Source organism: Talpa occidentalis, unplaced genomic scaffold (genome assembly GCF_014898055.3).
Source record: "Talpa occidentalis isolate TD23 unplaced genomic scaffold, MPIMG_talOcc4v2.1 talOcc4.6, whole genome shotgun sequence".
In the NCBI taxonomy this organism is placed as follows: Eukaryota; Metazoa; Chordata; class Mammalia; order Eulipotyphla; family Talpidae; genus Talpa; species Talpa occidentalis.
The window spans coordinates 130,770,870-130,793,618 of NW_023604972.1; the positions used below are offsets into that span (position 1 = coordinate 130,770,870).

The 22,749-nt window shown below is 33.9% G+C and overlaps 1 protein-coding gene across 9 annotated transcripts in view; it reads left to right on the forward strand.

The window, feature by feature from the left end:
- CDH18 (cadherin 18) overlaps nucleotides 1-22,749 on the forward strand; it is a 712,342-nt gene that overhangs the window by 618,773 nt on the left and 70,820 nt on the right. For all 9 annotated transcript variants that reach the window (XM_054688413.1, XM_054688412.1, XM_054688411.1 and 6 more), the window contains 2 exons: nucleotides 6,297-6,464; nucleotides 18,894-19,081. In XM_054688413.1, the coding sequence (XP_054544388.1) occupies nucleotides 6,297-6,464; nucleotides 18,894-19,081 (356 nt within the window). The remainder of the gene's footprint in view (nucleotides 1-6,296; nucleotides 6,465-18,893; nucleotides 19,082-22,749) is intronic.

Genomic DNA, 22,749 nt, shown 5'->3' on the forward strand with positions numbered 1-22,749 from the left:
ATGTGTAGCTGAATATATATAGCTTATAATATACTAAATGTTGAAACAAATGGTAATTGAATAGCTAACATTAAGAATCTTCCAGGTGTCTAAATCATCACAATCAGGCAGTTGGAAACATGAATTATTATGGCCAAGGTATTTAGTGTCATCATGTGGAAAATGGTTACGGAAACTACTAAACATTTCTAAACCTCTCAGCATTCATAGTCATTATTTTAAATAAACAGACACTCTAATGAAATATGAACACTTTGAGACCAGATGCCATGATTCTCAACTCAAATAAGATATCTCAAATTTGACCATTTATGAAAATGATAGGAGGAGCCTTGCAAATACTGAGGCTTTGGCTGCTCCCTCAAATTCTGATTCAGTAGGTCTCGGTTGGCATCCTTGAAATTGCATGATAATTGACACTCCATGTGATTTTGTATTAAGTGGCCCTTGTGCCTCATTATAGAAACACTGGGAATCCAGCATATTTAAATAGACATCAGAAAATGACATACGAGATATTAAATGAATAAATGAGCAATCGAACTAGTCAAGAAACAAAATAAGCAATTAAGCCAAAGTGCAAATATGTAGTTCATATCTGAAAGAAAACTTCCCAGATCCTCTTATAAGTGCACATGTGTTCCATAGAGAGTTCAATAGAATTTAAATGTACATCATTTGTTCCAGCCTTGTAGGGATTTTTATTTTGCAGTCTTCTTTTGCTTTATCTTGTGAACCAAATTCATGCATTTCCATCTAGATTATTTTTTAGAGGGTAAAAATACAAGAAAACATTTTGTAGGATCTATGGCTCCATATGAATATCATGAGTCAGGAAACACAGACAACGAGTAATGTTCATAACCACAGACAAGTTTTCAATGTTATGAACTTGTATTCAGCAGAGAGTAATTCCCAGCTACAAACCCTTACATATTGGTAAGGGTTTGATTGGTAATTTGCAGGCAGTGGGACACCTCCAATCATTTATCAGGAAAGTAATAAGAAATAGAATAAAATGATACAAGGGTAATCATCCTGTTGATTTAACCCAGCATCACAGGAGAGTAAGAGGCAACAGATCATTTAAAAATTTTGAAGTAAGCATTGCTAGTGAAGCATGTCTAACACACATCAGAATATGCCATTGGTGATTCTCCTAGCAGGCATTGAAAAGAGGAGTGTTTATTTTAAAACATACAAACAATACATTAATTTATGGTAATCATGGGCCTCTCAGGTGGCACAGGTGTTAAAGACAGCACTATCAAGCTATTGCCAACCACTGCAGCATGAGTTTGATCCCTGGCCAGGGAGATTCCCATATTGCTCAGCAGGCCTCTCCGGTCTTGTCTGCTGCTCCCCTCAGTGTGTATTTCAGTAGATCCCCCTGTTCTACTCCCCACTCTCTCTCTGAATCCTCTCACCTCCACACCTCTGGCCTGTACCCCAGTTCTTGAATGCATAAATAAATAAACCTTTAAAAATAATAATTTATAATAATAAGTTTAGCTACTCTATTTTTTTACTATTTATCTAATGAATAGGACATGTAGTGTGTTCTAATTATATGCACGACAACAATAACTTTTAATACCGAGTGCACGGATTCATAAGAGGAAATGTCCAATACACATAATTCTCACTTGGGTTGTAGAAATATAGTTTATCCTAATTTTATATATGGGCTTAGGTTTTATAGTTTTGAACATATATATTACCATTAATTTATTTGCTCTCCATATACACATGTATAGATCCTCAAATACAATTGCATTTAATGGCATGGCAAGATTGAAATAAAAAATAAACAAATGTGCAAATATATAAAGAGCTTTGTCTTTCTAATTGTGATTTTTCAATATATGACCTTGAATGATTGCATTAAAAACACCTGTGGTAGTTGTTATGGACTGAATATTTTAATGCCCCCAAAGTCACATGTTGAAACACTAACTCCCAATGTGATGGTATTTTGAGGCAGAACCTTTGGAAAGTTGTTAGAGTTGGATTAGGTCATGGGGATGGACCCTTCAGGATGGGATTAGAGACCTAAATGAAGAGGATGAACTATCCCCAGCTCTTGTGTCAAGGAAAGCCCAGATAAAAGAGATAAGGAGGAGGCAGATGCTTGTGAGCCTAGATAAGCACTTCCCCTAGAAACAAACCAGCTGACATCTTCATCTTTCCAGTCTCCAAGCTGTGAGAAATAAATCTCCTTTGTTTTGCCCCTCCAAGTTTATGGCATTTTGTTAGTGCAGCCTGAGGCGATTAATACAGTAATCGATTGGAGCTCTAAGTAGACCACATCCACTCCAAATTGCTAAATTAATGTCTCTGGAGGCTGGGTCCCAGGAATTTCCTCTTTAAGGAAATCTCAATCATAGTCAGGTTGGAAAACCACTGACCCGTTCTAAAAATTAAAGTGACTGAATAATTGATCATCCAATTTGGTTCAATGTGTAGAATGAAAGGGAGAGATTTTACAGCTCAGCAAGGACAGGTAGAATCTGAGATGCCCTGAAAACATGAGCATATAAAGTTACTTTGCTGAGACTATTTCCTGTTTAACTTAGATTTAATTAATTATTTGCTTAATGTTTTTATTGTTCAAAAGAGGGTAAAATTGTGCACTTGATATGTGTTTAGAGTGAGGAAATTTTTGATAAATCTAGTAACTTGGAGCACGGGCAAAGCTCTGCAGGGTAAGAAGAATGAAGCATCAGGACCATTTCTAATAGTGGTGTGATTGGACAAGGGGTATTTGAGTCTGCTTGACACACTGTTATATGTCTGCTTCACATAGTATATTAATAGTTTACACTTTAAATTTAGAAAGGATTTTATATATTTTAAATTTTACAACCAATTCAAATAGAGTGATACCATGTTTCATTTACTCTTGAAAAACTCTAGAGTTTTCCCTTAGTAGAAAAATTGAAATTTTCCTATGAAGATCAAGATAAAGGTGAGATGATCCCTTTACCATTTATTTAGAATTTTATCTCCAACAGTCTATACAACACAATGCTTAGGAAATAAAATCTATCCAGATTTTGAAGGAAAAAATAAAATTAACTTTGTTCATAGATGACATAATTGTCCATTTAGAAAATCTAAAGAAATCAACAACTCCTGTAATAAATACTCATTATTGCAAGGTTTAAGAACACAAAGTTAATATGTAAAACTCAGTCATTTTCCTGTACAAGAAATGAACAAACAGAATTTGATTTAAAAACACAGCACCATTTCTGTTAGTTCTTCTTCCAATTCATACTTAGGTAGAAGTCTAATGAAAAAAAAAAAAAAAAAAGAAAGCAAAACCATGAAATCTACATGAGGCAAACCACAATATTCAATGAAAGAAACACAGAAGAATTAAATAAATGGAAAGATAATACATGTTCATTAATAGGAAAACTCAGTATTGTCAAGATGTCAGTACGTCCCAAAGTTATACCCATAGATTCAATGGACTATCAGTCAAAATACCAGCAAGTTATTCTATAGATATTAATAAACCTAATATAAACAACAGACACTGGGATATAACAATATGTCAATGTAGCAAATACACCATCTGGTGGAGGGTGTTTTTATTTTTTAATCTTTTTTTTTTAAGGATTATTTATACATACAAGAGCTGGGACACTGGCCAGAGATGTGGGGGTGGGGGGTGTGAGAGGATTCACCAGAGACAGAGTGGGGAACAGAACAGGCAGATTGACTGAAATACACTGCTGAGGGGAGCAGTGGGTGAGACAGGAGAGGTCTGCTGCGCCATGTGGGATGCTCCCTGGCTGGGAATCGAACTTGTGCTGCAGAGGCTGTGGATAGCTTCATAGGTTGTGTCTTAACTCTTGTGCCACCAAGGAGGCCCTGAAGGGTGTTATAATGGGAAAGGCAATGTGTTGGAGGAGGAGAAAAGAGGTACATGGTAAATCTCTGTACTTTTGCTCAGTTTTGCTGTGGTGTTAAAATTTTACTAAAGAAGTAAATGTATTTAAGAAGAAAATAATATTGTCATTGTACATCACCTGTTTTCTTGTCCGCCTGACTTACCAGCATCTGGGAAACATGTTACAAAGGGATTACTGTATATGTGAATAATGTTGCTATGGCAATTTGACTGCATCTTTCCCCAGTTACCCTGTGCTCTCCGGGAGGCTGTAGGCAAGCATGTGCAAATGAAGCCTTCCAGAATCATTTCTGAGAAGTGTGTGTCAGTTCTAGAACTACTTTTTCTTATCCATTGGCAATTTGGCTTACAGGTTTCTTCCCTTTTTGTGTCAGAGACAAATGCATTGTAAAAGAAGAGACATACTGGGGATACAGTGAGATTATTAAATCTATTATAAAACAGCAGATTGTTCTGATTTATCTGCTCTTAATAAAAAACATTCAAATTTCATGAATTTCTCACCTTAAGACTGATTTTTGTTTTATGTATTCACATACCACAAAATATCACTTTAATGATTTCATTGTAAAACATTATTCTGGACAATAATCTCATGTTTCTATACACCAGAAGCAAGTCTTAATTATAATGTATTCTTTCTAGAATGGCATCTTTATTTTTCTCCAAATATTTGAAAGTATACATTTCTTTCATAAAATATTTTCATAAATTTTTGGCTTGTTCATTTCTGCATCAATTCAATTCCTTTGTATATAATTATCATATGTAATAAAACATTGTTCTATTTCATAAGAATGCTTGAGGCTTTTTCATATGCATGAATTAGATGAATCATTTATCATCATATTATTATAATTTCCTTTGATAAAGATAATTTTCATTTCTGTTTAGCTTTAGGAAAGTTTTCCTGAACACCCTCAATTAAATATTCACAAATTTTGAAAGTTGTGGGATCTTTATTCCTGGTGCCTGAGGCTCTCCTTTCAAAGCCATTTCATAGCCAATCAACTCAGTAAAAAATAAATAAGAGAAAAATGGTGGTTCCATGTTCAATATTTTAAACAACTGATGAATTCTTCCTTTCTACTTTTAAAGATGCTTTAAACTTGAATACACAACCCCTTTTTCTCTCATTTTATCATGATGTTGTCTGTAAAAGTGCTTATTAAACTCTGTAGTTAACAATTGCTATAATTGTCACTGTTCTATGAACTACACTGCTAACTAATGAGGTGTGTATCATCTTCATTGGCGTCCATATCAAAATTGATGTGATACAATTATTTTTAATAAAAGTGAAATGTGGTGTTTATGTATTGACCAATGTTTGGAGTAACAAATGTTTGCAGCAGCAATGTTTAGAGTAGCAAAAAATATATATTTACATTACATATTTACATGCATATATTATATGAATAATTAGATAATAAATACAGTATATAAATAATATTTGCATGTAAATTATACATACATTTATGTACTTGTTTATAATATGGTTCATCAATAGGAGGACAATTATGACATAATTAAGTCCTTGTGTAAACTTGAACCTTTGGAAAATGTATTTCAGTTTTGAAATTTAAAGCTCCATTGACAAAGCTGTATAATTTGTGAGTGTGCATTAGTGTATATGTAAGCATATAATATTTGCTATCCTTTTATTGAATTATCTAAAATACCACTTAATGTCTCCTTTGGCTCTGTAATATAAAAATATCTGACTTTACCATGTGAGTTTTGATGTCAGTCTTACCACTTTATTTTGCTTATATGTTTATATTTAATTCTTACTGTAATTGTTACTTCCTGATAAAAATAGTATACTTCTCAATATTGATAAATATTAAATGCCCCATGTCTGTATTCTTTGTTCAAATGCCCACACTCCTCAATTTTCTATCATCAAGCTTTGACAATCCTGTTAGGAAACTATGCAAATGGTCATCTCAACTGACATTTAGAGCTTAAGTTAGGATTGAAGGGCATGCTCTAGGGGTGGTCCACACCCAAGCAATACAAAGAGATGGACATCTTAATTTGCTTCTAATAGAAAGGTTTGGGAATTGTGGTTGTAAATAAATGTTTCAATGAGACAGTTTCAGTAGCACAGTTAGGGTAGTGCCTATCTCATCAGCCTGGAGTACTGTGGGTGTTTCAGTAGTGAGGGAGCTATGCTGACTACAGCTGAGGGGGGGAAATCCTAACTGACAGACCAATACTAAGGATATAAAACAATGATACTGCAATGAAAATAAAAATAATTTTAAAGAGTAATTGATTTGAAAATCCATCTCATAAAAAAGAGATCTAGATAACTTCTCATTTAATGTATAATGCATTTTTTTTTGTTTTGTTTTTAAATGTGTTACAGGAGTTATTAGAACTGCCTTGCATAACATGGACAGAGAGGCCAGAGAACACTACTCGGTGGTTATTCAAGCCAAAGACATGGCTGGGCAAGTTGGAGGGCTTTCGGGGTCCACAACAGTTAACATCACCCTGACCGATGTCAACGACAACCCCCCACGCTTTCCCCAGAGTATGTACTGGTTTCTTATGATTTGCATCCTCACTACTCACACATGTAAAACAAATTCTTGAATGAATAATGTCATGTTACTGTTACCATCAATAGGAATACTTTGCTATTCTGCTGTGTGGGCGCCTTTCTGTATAAAACTAGAGAAATCACTCCACTTCCTATCTCCAGAATCTGGTAGGTAATCATCATTGTATTAAAGGTAAACATTCCAGTTGACATCAAAGTTAAATATTAAAAATAGATGAAGTGGGACTGAGTAATGATTTCCTGCATTCACTAAGTTGGTATGTAGTACTAAGGAGATATTTGTGTAGGTATCTACAAATGTATGTAGATACATTTGATATGGGCATTTTCTGTATGGGGGTTGATTTCATGTCTACTTCTTATGATTGATTTTTAAAAAAATCCTTCATGCTATCAATGAATTCTCTCTCTCCGCATTCTCTTCCCTGCCTCCACAAAAAAGGGATACAGGTAACAGAAACAAACTAGCAGGCAATTTAAGGGGAGATATATAAGTTTTGAGGGTTTGGAAGAAAACAGTGAATATGACATCCCAAAAGCAGAGGAAAAAATAGAATATTTTGGGCATAGATTAGATGACAGTTTATAGAATAATTGTTAATTATATAAAATCCTGCTGGGGAGCTATCCCTGCTGTCCATCTTACACAAAATATTTAAACACTGTAATAAAGTAGATAATGTGGTATGTCAAGAGTGGTTCAGTCAGTGTGAAATGCCTTCCCCAACCTTCTCTGTTAATACAGTTCTCAGGACACTCCAGGCCTACCCCCAGGAGAATGCTGCCTACTCCGAAAACATAACACATCTTTGTACATCTTTAAATCAACTGAGAATTCTCTGTTTAACAGTTGTGTTTAGATAGCAGGGAGTTAATTAATCCTTTTCATGTACTTGTGTGCTATATTAACTCCCAAGAGTACAGATCTTTTCTTCTTCTAGAAGTACCTCCAAATAAGAACACCTAAATTGTCTTTATCAACCTAAGTGTTCAGATCAGTGCTAGACCTTGATAAATGACTACAAATGAGTGAGTGAATGAGTTGAATTTCAATGTTCTTTGTTAAAAGGCCATTCTTAGAAGACATGCAGGTCAAGTTTATAGTTAGGTTAAAAAAAGAATTAAAAATACCGGTCCTAGAGATAAAATTATGTGACCTGGTTCGTCCATGTTGCCATTACTGTACAAGAAAACTATGTCTGAAAAAATTAGAAGTCACTGATATGTCTACATTGTATTAAACCATAAAATATGAGTTGCTTTTAAGCCATCTTACAAACTGCACAGTGTGTTTTTATTTGATCACTTAATCTGCAAAACATGTATGACACATGTATCACTAGGAATCAAGTGCTATTATTTTATCAGATGTGAAACCGAAATTCAAAGTCTTTATTTTAAAAATAGACAGCTCTGTCCCTTTGAGTCTATGCAAATAACACTCCTTTTTTTCTTTCCTCAATAAACTTGCTGTGTGCTGATGAAGAAAAAAAAAATAGTGACGCTAAGCCCAACTAAACATAAGCTTGACTGTAATTTACAGCACTAATTTGTCTACCTAATTTTCACTAGCTTCTACCACCACTCTTTTTAGAGATATATCGATATTATATCTCTTAATAGAGTGAAAACACAAGTTATACACATTAGAGGCTTGGTAAATGCTTGATTATCATACAGATGCATCTCCTACTCTCTCTCTCTCTCACCTTTTTTCCATAAACTAATTTTTACACTTACAATGTAAAATTGATTTTAGAAATCAAAAGGAGAGCCTAGTGGCATGTGTTGGAGGACTGTGGGCACTTAGGTGTTGGGAGAAATCCTATATTGTGAAAAAAACAAGGATGTTTAAAAAGAAAAAAAAACAAACTCAAAATAAAATTATTATAAACAATAAAAAAGAAATTAAAAGAAAATTATAATTTTGATGAATATATAAAATGTATTCATAATTTCCATTATTTTGATTATTACAGTGTTATTGTTGAAGCCTCAGTTCATAATAAAACAATTATTTTACCTGACAAACAAACAGAATAGATGCATACTCTGAGTGAACTCATTAGTTCTAATGGGATCTGCTTTTTTTCTGTCTGTAACAGTCTGTGCAGAATAACTGACAGATGTCAATCTTTCAATGCTTCGAATTGCACTCAGTGTTTTGAAAAGAGACAGAAACACACAGAACCTCAACTCTGACTTGCTTAAGAGCTATTTTTTTTAACACAGGTTGCACCAAACACAGAGCTGCTTTCAGAATGATTGGGTGTCACCTTGGCAAAAGTAACTTGCAGTATTCTTTACCCATACACACTATATCTCATTGAATGGATACATATTTATCCATTTATATATATTAAGTACACACACTCATATCCATTTAATGTATGTATCTATATAGAGATATATAAGATACACACACACACTTAAATTTAGTGGCCTAGGATAAAAGCCAAATAGAATTTTTTAAGCTTCCTGTAAAAATATATATATGTAATATAAAAATACAGGTATATATATTATGAGGACTTGCATTTGTGAAATGTATAAATCTATGTACAAATGAAATGTAAAAATATCATGGCCAGCCATTGAGTGAATCGGTAGTCTGTTTCTCAAAAGATGTGTTTTTTTTACAGTCCCTTTCTGAGCCTCTTCTCTCTTCTCCTACCTGAGAGAGCTGTCTTACTTACACCTTTGCTGTGATGGACTCTATATAAATATCCTGCATGCAATGTGTTCCAGAAATATTCTCTCAAAGCATATTTTTTTTTCTTTATCTTTCTTCCATGAATCTGCTATGGCCTGCAAAAGAGAGTCTGCTCATTACATCTTGTATTTTAATCTAAAACAATCACAGCATCTCTACTTTAAAGTAAATAAGTTTTTAGTAAGTGTATGAGACCCAGATAGTGAATTAGACAAATAATTTGCTTTCCAAAGTCTTCAGGGAGTTAAGAACTCAGTGGCGTAGAATGAATGCAAGACAGATAAGGACCCCACTGATGCAGACTGACTGTTAGCATCAGAGAGATGGCTATGGAAGACGGATATCTCTAGTCTTAGCACAGGGACAGACACTGCTAAATGCCAGCTAGTGATGGCTGGTGGGGAGCAAAGGGTTAGGGGATGGACCTACTTGTAAGTTGCGCAGTGACAGAGAACAAATCCACTCACCTATGGCTTGAAACTTGACCCAAAGGATACCAGAGATGCCCCCCTCTTTCAGAGAAAAAAAATCTCAGTTTGAACAATATTCATCCTTTTATTGAAAGGAATTTATTCTACTTCATAAGATTCTTACTAGTCTCATCTCTGAGTTCAACTATGTCGTAGTTATTTTATAGTTATTCTTGCTTCTAACTCTTTTATAGTAATTCTCTGTTTTTCATGATGTTATAGTTATTTTACAGTTATTGCTTAATTTATTCTTTGGTAGGTAAAATGTCACTGACTTCTAGTATTCTATATAAAGAATATGCATCTAAAATTCAGTAATTTGCATGAAGGTTCATAAAGCAAGGCCTTATGTATGTTAATGTTTGCTCCAGATATTAGCTTATTTATTCTACCTTAAATTTTAATGTTATTACTTGAAAAATGGAATAGCTTTAAAGCTGTTTAACACCACTGCTAGTTTATAGCTGGTTGTATTCATAGTTCTACAGTGTTCCTTTCTGCTTATTTTTCTTCTCCTTTGAGGTTTGATTTTTTTTTTTTAGTAGTGTATTTAGGTTCCTTTACTATCTTCTTTTGTGTTTTTACTAAAGGTTCTTGCTTTGTGGGTAACATGAATTTGGAAAAAAAAAATCTATGTATATATTGATATTTGAACACATTCCTAAACCATGAGTTTTTACCTCTCTGTCCCCACAATTAACATTTTTGATATCAAATCTTATTTTATATTTACATTTCCTGTGACTTATTATAGTAAATTAGTTATTTTTTCTACTCTGTTCTTAGTTTTTTACTTTTATTATTGCATAGAAGAACTGGGGTGCAGGCCAGAGGCATGGGGGGCTGAGAGGATTCACCAGAGACAGAGTGGGGAGCAGAACAGGTGGATCCACTGAAATACACTGCTTAGGGGAGCATCAGGTGAGACAGGAGAGGTCTGCCGCACCATGTGGGTCAGCTCCCTGGCAGGGGATTGAACTCAGGCCATAGAGATGAAAGTGCTGAGACTTAATGCCTAGGCCACTGGGGAGGCCCACTGCTCTGCTATTTTTATGTTCACTTTGCTTTACAAGTGGTTGGTCCACGAGTTTTACTATATATTTTAAAGTGATATTTTCCCCTCCTTTTTGTATTTTCTTACTTTTATTTCATGCCCTTTCTTTTCAGTTGGGATAAATCCTTAGCTTTCTTGCAATGAGTGTTCAGTGGTGATGAATTCCCTCAACTTAAGTCTGTCTGGAAAAGTCTTGATCTGTCTTTCCCCTCCACTTTGCTCTACTCATCTACCTCCGGTCCTCAGTGCAGGGAGCTCATGCCTGCTTTGGTGGAGTGGAAGATTGGGTGTCTGGGCTTAGGCACAGACTTAACCATTCTTGCCCAGGAAAAAGCTGAAAAGCTCTCACCTTGGAGATGTTTTCTCTTTTGCATCTCTGTGCCCTCGTTTTGGGGTTCTTCCTCAGTGAGATAGTCTCTGTCACTCTTATTCAGCCGTCTAGGGCTCCGTTTTACTTTCCTTATTTTTTCAATAATAATTCCACTGGGAGTAGAATTACAATTTGAAGGATTTTTGCCTGTTTCAATAATGAAAGATGGCATTTAATTGTCTGCTAATTTCTAATTTATTTGTTTAAAAAACAGCTTTTAGTCTTATTGTGTTACAATAGATTAGGTGACTCCATTAAAAGATGTTTACTATCATAAGATGCAATTTTTGTTTGGTTTACATTAGTTCAATGATGATGGACCTAAATGACATTTATTTTTTTTAATTTCCCATTCAGTAATAATTGATTTTAAGTTATCTTTTGTTAGTTCCTAGAAACTTTTTTTTTGTTTTTATTCAAATATTTCTTCTATCTAGTTTTCTCATTTCACTCCTTGTTATAAAAGCAGATATGGTAGGTAATTCGACTATGTACCATCAGCCTGTGATTATTTTAATGTATAATTATTATCATTTTCTTCAACCTTGACCTATATTCTAGTACACTAATTTTCTTAAAACTGAGGCTGTTCTCCACCCTACCCAATCTATTTATTTTATTAAGTGTGCGTTTTAGTATTAAATTCTTTAGTTTTATAATTTTACCTTTATTAAATATTAATTATTGGTACCCGCAAAAATATTATTTAGATTTCTCTCTTGAACATATTATCGTAGATAATTTTTCTAAGAATGGTCATGTCTGGATCATTTTGTCATTTCCTTTATGATTTTGTTCATTTTCCATTTTTAAGTAACCATTGGAATTATTGATTAGACATTATATATTAACAATTATAGAAGTTAATGATTATCCCATCGTCCTCAAAAGAGGGGTGCATTTTTTCTCATTGATGTATAGAATATGGATTACCTAAATTTGTTCAATTTTGTTAGAACTGATCTTATATTTCCCTTATTCTGGAAAATTAGCTCTCACTCCAAATTTTTTTTTTTTTTCTGAAGTATTAGCTAGAGTCTCAAGTATTTAACAACTCTGATTCTCAGTGTTTGGTGGCTGCTGAAATCTCCTGCTTCTTTGCCTTCTAGCTTTTCTTTCTCTTGGTTTATTTGTGTCTCCACATGTGCAAATAGTTGTGGCTTTATATATCTACAATAACCACAAGGAAAATTTGATCCTCATTTTGGGACTCATTTCTCTTCCTTTGTGTCTTTGTCCTCATTTCAGATACTCTATCTGTCCGATCAAACTATATCATTTCTGCTTGAATCCTTTCCACTAGCTCTGCATATCAAAGAATGCCTTGATCACTGTGAATATAGACCTTATCTTGTTTTCTTCCTTTCTGTCAAGGATCATACCTCATCTTGCTGTCCTGCATGGAATACTCTTAACTGACTTGAAGAGTCAATTTATGTAGATCGTGTAGCTTTCATAGTTATATTACACAGGGTTAGGCAATAAGATTAATACCACTCTATCATATCCAGATTGGAAAGATCATCACACTTATGTTTAAACAGAAAGATCATGGAAGAAAGTTTGATGAACAGTTTATCATTTGATAGTCAATGTGGCTAACATTAAAGCTTAGGTTTTGAAAGAATGTAGGAATTACCATATTAATTATAAAACAGACAAGTTATTGGTCTATCATTTCTTTATTTGGATTTGACAAAGACAAAATATGTTCATCTTATATTATAAGGTTTATTGCATAAATTAAAGAAGATTAAACATTATTTTGTCATCTATTCTATTGGATAAGATATATTTACCTACAAAGCATATTATTCTCGACAAAGTAATAGCTGTATATAAGTAAGGTTAGGGCATTCTTAAAAATTTAAAATCAAATATTTGAAATAATTTGAGGTTACTAGTCTTTTAGAGCTTTTAGAGCTTACTAGTCATCATTTGTCAATTGTTTTTATGATATGGTTAAAATGTGTTTGGCTGTATGCTGTGGCAAAATTATAGAATGATTATTTTCCCTTACTCTGTTCCAAAGAAATATGTGTATTTGTGAACATAGGCACATATTTCCTGGATTCATTTGCTTGTTATTAGAGTCTAAAAATCAATTTCTAATTTTTCATAAATGCTAGAAAAAGTAGGAATACTCTTCAATTCAAATTTTATAACTTTGCAGTTTTTCAGCTTTTTAAGAGTCATGTTATGACTCTAAGTCAGAGAATATTAAAAAGAAAAGTGGCCCACTATACCTTACTTTGAAGAAAAAAAAAAATTTATAGGATAATCAACTGCTGAAGTGCATATCACACCTTATACCGCTGAATGTATTAGGTTAAGAAATTGGAAACATATTATTCCAGGGCACAATGGATGTTCTGATGTAGGTCAAGTGCCCTTGAATGGGAAGCATTCAAATAGCTGTTGTATTAGTCATTTGCTTAATTTGCATACTAAATACATTGCAGGAAAAGCCTAAGTTAATACTTAGTGATCTGTATTCAATACAAGTTCCTTAGAAGAGGAAAATGCCAGATTTCTTGTGTGTAATTTTTTTTTAAAATTTGAAAGTAGCATTGCCATGTAAAGTCTATCTCATAAAGCAATTTAGACATTTAGAAGCTCTCTGGCAAAGCTTATCAAGAATGCCAGTTACCCTGGTTAAGCAGAAATCACAGGAAATAACCATATAACATGTCAATCAATTTTCCCCAGAATTCTTTATAAATAATGTGTAACTTTTATATAGCTAGTTACTCTCCCAAGTAAATATTGTTCATGCAAGGAAAATATCAATTAAAATGAGTGCAATGATCATTTTGGATTATAGGTTTTATAGGCCAAGGCCTGGGGTTAATATGAAATGACTTATTTGCTCACCTGGCAAAGTTGCTGAAGCAAAGACACAAGGTCTTCTAAAAAGCAATTAGAATCAATACTATCCTGGGAAAAAAGTGTATTAAAAGTGACAAGCTTCTATGAAACAAATGCCATTTTATTATTCTACCAAGTCTTCATTTCTTAAATGTGCTTCAAGCTAATCATTAGCGTTTTATGAAACAGTATTAAGAAATTATGAGTAAGACTCTTACAAGGCTTAGGAAAATATGATATTCAGAAACAACAATATGAAATTATGATACTGTATGCTATATAAAACTACCTAACCTGAAAACCAAAATAGATAACACTAGCACTACTTGAAATTAGCTCTAAAACTTTGTAATGTGGTATACTAGAACTTAGGACAAGAGCAAGTCAGGTACCACCCGTGCTTTCAATTTTCAGTATGTTTTTCTCTAAGCATATGTTTGCTTCCTATCGACCTTTGACTGTTTTCCAGAGCTCCTAAACTTTTAGTCAGCCAGTTATTCCTTGTTTTCAGTTTTGTAGGGGAATGAGGACTTGGCACTTCCTCACCTGCCATTTTACTGATGTCAGGTACATCATTGCTTTTAAGGCATTTAAATCATAATTGTCCTATTATATTTACCTTTTCCAGATTAGATACATTTCTTTTTTTTTTAAAGATTTACTTATTTATTTATACAAGATCAGGGGTATAGACCAGATGTGCGGGAGGGTGAAAGAATTCACCAGAGACAGAGTGGGGAACAGAACAGTCAGACTGACTGAAATACACTGTTGAGGGGAGCAGTGGGCGTGACAGCAGAGGTATGCCACGCCATGTGGGATTCTCTCCGGCCGACCAGGATCAAACCCATGCTGCCGAAGCTGTGGACAGCTTCACAGTGTGGTGCTCAACTGCCTGCGCCACCAGGGAGGCCCCAGATTAGATAAATTTCTATCTTAAAATAATTTAAGGCACCAAAAATGCTATTGACTATCTAGCAGACATTTGTGAAGCAGACATCTCATTCAGGAAAAAAATTCTCTCCATACATTTTCAACTGTTATCAGCAATGTACCTAATAGTCAGGGAGTCTGAACCTACCTTCATAATTACAAGAGCAGCAGTTTAGGATTTTAGATTATCAGTACTTTGTTTTGACAACATTTAAGGATCTAATATTGCAATGGAAATTTAATTTAGAGGAATTTAGAAGAGCCAGGTTGTAATGAACCTGAATATTGATTTCAGTAGTTTAGAAAAGAGTTGGCTTAGTAGAGATGAGTTTGCTCAGGAGTCCCTACGTGGGGACCAGCTGCAGTGCTCCAAAAGCTCCTTTCCTTCAAAGTCACCTTCCCTAGGCTGCTTCCACTGTTGCATATTTGTATAGGTGCTTCAATCCTCCATCTCCTGAACTCTAAAAATATACAGAATACTGTGGAATTGATGCTTTCTTTTTACTGGAGTTTGGGTATAAAACTGAGAAGCCGAAATGTCAGACTCTAGAATAATAAGAGTTTAGGGAATCGTGTGTATTCTGCTACAGATATAATTGTATGTTCCCCCCATAGACTTTAATTTATATTTCCGTATGGTTATAGGGGTATGAGTGCACCTGCAGAGCAAGTGGCACATTGGCAAGCTGGTTATGCCAACGCCCAAAGGGAGTATAAGGCAGGTTGCAAGCACTGGGCGCTGGTATCTCATCTTGTTAGCTCTCAAAAAGGGAGGAAGTGTGTAATTACAGGCAATCATTAGGGATGTTATTTGAGCTAGGTGTCTGGCATGAAACCAAGGCTCACTTTGAAATGGAAAATGAAAAGACTCCACGTGTCAGTCAGTAGAAGCAGCAACACAGACATGAACATTTAAAACCCAAAGAGGGGAGATAGGAGACCAGGTACATCCAAATACATGGTAAGAAAACTGGAAGACAAGCCTGAAGACATAAGCCAAAAGGCAGCTAAGAGGCCAAAGACTACAAATTAAAACTTAGAATGAAAATTATACCAAAGGAAAACAAAATTTCAATGTATAACGATTTCAGATGAAGACAGCAAAGAAAATGGCAAGGCAGTATCAAAAAACACAGGCTAATAAAAGTATTTAAGAATAAGAACAGATGTTAATCCATTGATGAGTAATCAAGAGAAGTTCCAGACGCCATAGAGAAATGTCACTTAGGTGTGTTGTGATGTAGTTTAGAACTCCAAAACCCAAGATAAAACAAGTTGACATGCTCTAAGATTCTCATCAACAATAATAGAGTACAGATGACAATAGAATGCTATCTTCAAAATTGATAAGAAAGAATGCTATTACTCTTGAAATCTTCAGCTAAATTGCATTAAATATGAGGGTGAGATAAAAATGTGCTATAACAAAAGAATGAGTTCACTCTTCACAGAACCTGGAAAACAACTTAAGATGTTTACATCTCAGAATGCAATCATTATGCAATATTCATTCTCTTTTGTCTTACATTCAAGAGAATTCTATTTGGAATAGAATTTTACTGACTTATCCTTAAGCACTTATCTCTGTTGCCTCTTCTCATACATTTAATGACTTGCCCACAGTTTCTCATATTCTCCCTCCTCTGCATGTTTCCCTCTAAGTAGATGATATGTCTTCATTAAGTTTGGTATTGGCCAATTAGCTTGCTTTGGCCAAAGGCATGTGACATGACTAGATATGAACCAGGAGATAGTAGCTGTGACTATTAATTTGTGTGACATAGGCTTATAGTTTATAAGAGAAACCACAGGAATTAATTTATCTTTCTAGTGTTTGTCTATAATGAATAGAAATGATGGTCTAAGTTTTCATCAATACTATCTTTGAAGAGAGGAACAAACTTAGTTTGTAGAAACTAAGATGTGGCTATCAGGAAGGTAATTCTAGAAAGAGGAATGAGCAGTAGCCTGAAAATATCAGGGGGTTTATATCTGAATATGACCTATATTAACTCTCTTACGTGTACATAAGGAAATATGTAAGATAATATATAGTGAAACATTATTTAAATTAGAAAAAATAATAAAGGCTAAATTGTGGGATATTCACAGTGAAATACTATGTTGTTAATGAATGAGAAATACATGTAGCATCTTATATTTCAAAACTATGATTTTGAGTGAAAAAGCAAAATGAAAAAATTCATCCACATGCATATAAATCTAAATATTGAAAATTGTACTACCTGAATACATATTTGTGGAAAATTATCATCTGGGTCAAGAAATCATATGTTTGACAGGAGAGGATGTTTTATCCATGAGTGTTTTGTGAATATTGCTAAACTGAAAAATATAAAGTACAATAATTTAAAATGAAATTATTATTAATTTCACCTGTCTCAATGTTTTTTGAAAAAGAACTGGAGTAAATCTTTGTTAATTAATGAATAAATACAGACATATGAGTCAATACTCAGTATCTATGTATAGCGCCTTAAAAAAATAATTGTATCTCTAGAATACTTGATACACTTACCAGACATATTGACATAAAAATTATCATCACACCACGACTAACAAAATATTGGCTCAGGGAAATTATTTTTATGGACTTTCTGTACTCACGTATTTATACAGTCTTATTATGTGTATATATTATGGTTATATCACTGTTAGCTTAGGCATGGCTAATACTCTTACAAAATTACATTTTAATTCAAGGGTTTTGCTATTTGTATTGCTATTTTTTGTGATTAATAAATTGATTTAATATATATGTTTCTAACATAAATTATAAATTGATAACATGTTAATTACATTTATTAATATTTATTTCATAAATTCTTTGAATACTCCTTATAGGAATTTAATACTAGGACATACCATTTTTTTTTATTTTTCAATGAACATTTAGCATCAATATATGGCAAAAAAAATGTGTTTCTTTGTATAAGATAGTAATATTTATAGAATCAATAGTATTTTAATGTTGTGGTGATAGGCAATATCTAAATTAATATTCATTACAAATGTTACATCATCCTTTGTAGTCATAGTATTTGCTTTCTCATCCTTTAACTTTGTTATTGATTTAAAAAATAAATAACCTTATTTTATTCCTCATTTTATTATAAAACCACTTCAAATTATTTCAAGAAGCTGACTGGGGATACATGGTAAATAAATATGTGAATGCTTTTATCATAGCTTGTACATTTCACTAAGTTTTAGTCTTATTTAAAATAATAACCATATCCATGAGTAGCCCACATTCTTTTCTCTCATTTCACTTTAAATTATTGTACTTTATATTTTAGCTTCATGTGTTCCTTGGGGAGGGAGAAATTGAGTGGGTATTATGCTAACACTTGACTAATTCTGGTTTTGCTGAATATAAGAATGCAAACTTGACTTTCCTTGTTGAATATTCTGTTGCTATGGATGTAGAACTAATAAAATACTTTATATACAGATATCTACAAATTCTTTAATGTGGGCATTTTACATTCATCTTTATGTAACCTAGTGTTTCATTAGTAAGTAATATACTAATAATTAAAAAAAGTCTTGTATGCATTGCTTAATATATGTGCATTTGAATATATGGTCTTAATTTTTTTTAATTTTTTTAAAGTTTTTTTTTTTTTAAAGATTTTATTTATTTATACAAGCACTGGGTACAGTCAGAAGTGTGGGTGGGTGAGAGAATTCACCAGAGCCAGAGCGGGGAACAGAACAGGCAGAATGACGAAGTACACTGCTGAGGGGAGCAGCGGGTGGCAGGAGAGGTCTGCGCACCATGTGGGACCCTCACCCAGCGGCCGGGGATCGAACTGGTGCTGCAAAGGCTGTGGGCAGCTTCGCAACCAAGCGCTCAACCGCTGCGCCACCAGGGAGGCCCTGGTCTTAATTTTTTTAATGTTTTTTCTTATAATATTTACATTTTGTACATTATTATCAAATAAATTGCATATGAAATATTTTTCAGAGCACTATCAGCTTTATGTTCCTGAGTCAGCTCAAGTTGGTTCAGCTGTTGGAAAAATCAAAGCAAATGATGCAGACACTGGTTCAAATGCCGACATGACCTACTCCATCATTAATGGTGACGGCATTGGGATATTCTCCATCTCCACAGACAAAGAGACCAGAGAAGGAATCCTTTCCTTGAAGAAGGTAAGAAGAATATACTATCAGTGATTTAAGCAACTCACCTGTTTTTTCATGAATGGAAATTTGACAGAGATAGGAATAATCCATTTTGTCAGGTCATGAAAATAATCCATTTTCCAGGTGGTAATTCCTCTTTTGAGATGAACTGCATTTTAATTATAGGTATGTCTGCTCTTCAGATCATTTTGTATGAATTACATGTTGTTACAGTGGGAAGATCTGAGGTTGAACATGAATGTTCCCCACCTTCCCTACATCTTCTTTTCCAGATTTATCATGAATGCCAGTCTCATTGTTGTCATTGCTCAATGTTGTATTAAGCTGAGTAATATATGAAGGGCCTTTGCTAACTGATGTAAAAGTCTTCAACCATGTTAACTAACACTCAGGAGACAAAATTTTGCCTCACAGTCAGGATCCATGAAGACTGCTTTTGGAAAATTTTGACCCCTTTCTCTCTTTCTCTCTTTTTTTTTTTTTTTTTGTTCAAAGAATTTGTCATTGGGTTGAAGCTATTACTGTTCATTTCTAATAATAGTCCATAATACTTTCTAATAGTACATAATAATACTTCATGTCCTTGCAGAAATGAAGTGGAATACAGGTAATTTTACATTAAAAAGGATTTAACTATAGTACCTAGTGCAGTATGTTTCAGTCTTTCAATGTTTTATTGATTTCAGATTGGAAATTTAGTAATATTCAGATCCCATGGGCTACACCTGTATGTTTTGTTTCAAAATTACTGGAGTGGGAATAAGGAATTGGTCTTTTTAACAAGTAGTCTTGATGATTCCACTAAAATATGTTCAGAATACAGACTGAGAAACTGTATTGTGATGTGCTTCTAATGATATTGAAATAAATCTACCTGCTTATCAGTTATCTGCCTATCTATCTATCTATCTAGTTTGTATATGATTTTCTATTTGAATTATGTATAATCATATTAACTCTAATAATCAATGTACATTGATTTAAAATTGAGAATTCTCTCATTTTTTGGATGCCACATAGGGAGCCTGCAAAGTAGAATATAAAGTGTGTACATATTTAAAGAACAGAAGTCATCATGTAAAATATTGTAGCTTCATCTGGGTAAAATATTGGTGTCTTTGTCTAAAATATTTTCTCATTTTAATCTCTTTTCTGAGATTATGCAACCATGGTTCAAAATGTGATAATGAGAAGCTGATTTTAATATCTTTATTTAACAGATATATGTATTTTGAATGTTTCCTGTGCCAATTGTTGCACTCTAGATGAGCCATCCAGGGTTGAGTACCACCAGATTTAATAATGATCTGAATACAATTTCTAGTTTGTACAGTTTGGAGGCAAACAGACAGCCATTGACTATAGCCTTCATTCCTAGGTCAGTAATAAAAAATTCTATGAAGGAGAATTATACAGTAATATTGAGAAATATTTAGGATATTTGATCCTGTCTGATTTTCAGTGATGGTTAAAAACAGCACTGAGTGTGATTATGGTGTTAGTGACATAAAGTTTATAAGGATGAGAATTCTAGAAAGAGAAAATAAAGTGTATAGAACATGGCACATTTAAGGTGCCAAAATAACATCATTTAATCAAGAGGCAGAAAGTTGTGGGTACAAGAACACACAATGTCTTGCTGAATTTTTTTCGATTGAGAACCATTGAAGTTATCTAAATAGGAAGTGACTAGGTCTCAATAGATGTCAGTATTCTGATTAACTGATATAAACTACATGAGGACAACACTGTTTATTTCATCAATGCAGGCTCACCTTTTAGCATGGTTTCTCGCAATGAACAGGCATGTAATAAGTGTTAGAGTAGTTATTAGGTGTGAATATGGATAAATATATGAGATAAGGATGATAGCCTGCTTTTAATTCCTTGGATGATTTCCTCATTTAGGAAAATTATGGTAAATGGATCAATTCTTTCTAAAAAATGAACTTTGCCATGTGAGAGACACCAACATTTAAGAAAAGAAGACAAACAGGAAAGAAAAATGTTCCTTGAAGAAAGCAGAAGAATATTTTCAAAAAGAGGGGAGAAGATAGTGATTAAAAAAGTGAAATAATATAGAAATTAAAAAGATTTTAAGATTATAAATATTAATTGGATTTGATAAGGAGGACAGGGTAATTGTCACTAGCAGTTTTCAGCTGATTATCATCATCATCATTATCATCACAAATAACAGTAACATGAATTAATATTTTTGATTGTTTCATCTGTGTCAGGTGGATTGTAAACATCTTTCCCAAGTCTTGATTAAGTGAGTACAAATATTATAATCCTTTAAATCTCACCAGGATATGATGATATAGGGAGTGTTATTATCCAAACAAGAAACAGAATCTCAGCTAACAGAATGGAATCAACGAGATAAAGAATTACACTCAAATAGAATTTATATAACATCATACTCAATGGTGAAAAACTGAAAACATTTTCTGTAAGATCAGGGAAAAGATAAGGATGTTCGCTCTCATCACTATTGTTCAATATAGTATTTAATGTTCTAGGCAGATTCAAAGGAATCCAAATTAGAAAAGATGAACTGAAACGATTGCTATTTACGGATGACATAATAATATATAGAAAATTTGAAAGATTCTACCAAAAAATAACAAGTAATACATGAATACAGTAAAGTTGCAGGATACAAAATCTGTACTCAAAAATATATTGTATTTCTATATACAAATAATGAATTAGCAGAAAGAGAAATTAGGAAAACAACCCCATACAATTGTATCCAAAAGGATGAAATACCTGGAAGAAAACATAACAAAAGTGGTGAAGGACATATATATATATATATATATATATATATATGGCCTCCCCGGTGGCCCAGCGCTTGAGCGCTGGGTTTTGAAGCTGCCCGCGGCCTCTGCGGCGCCGGTTCAATCCCCGGCTGCTCCCCGGCCACCGGAGGAGGGTCCCACATGGCGCACAGACCTCTCCTGCTGCCCACTACTCCCCTCAGCAGTGTACTTCGGTCCTTCTGCCTGCTCTGCTCCCCGCTCTGGCTCTGGTGAATTCTCTCACCCTCCCGCGCTTCTGACTGTACCCAGTGCTTGTATAAACAAAAAACAAACAAACAAATAAATAAATAAAATAAAACATGCCTCTATATAAAAAAAATGTAAAATGCCATTAAAAAAAAATATATATATATAAATGATTTGAAATACCAAAGTTATGGTAGTATAAGAACAATGAGGATCTTACCATCCTACATGACTGAAACTACTTTAACTTTGTCTGATAAAAATAAAGACAAAATAGTATATGTGCGTGTGTGAGCACATGTATTTAATCAACGTTCTTCATTCTGTATTACACACACACACACACGTGGGTATTTTCAAGATAAGAATTGCTTAGTTGTGGGCCTCCCCTGGTGGCACAGCAGTTGAGCGCTGGGCTGCAAAGCTGCCTGCAGCCTCTGCAGCACTGGTTCCATCACCGGTGAGGGTCCCACATGGCACGCAGGCCTCTCCTGCCACCCGCTGCTCCCCTCAACAGTGTATTTCAGTCAGTCTGACTGTTCTGTTCCCCGCTCTGGCTCTGGTGAATTCTTTCACCCTCCCGCACTTCTGACTGTACCCAGTGCTTGTATAAATAAATAAATAAATCTTCAAAAAAAAAAGAATTGCTCAGTTGTATAA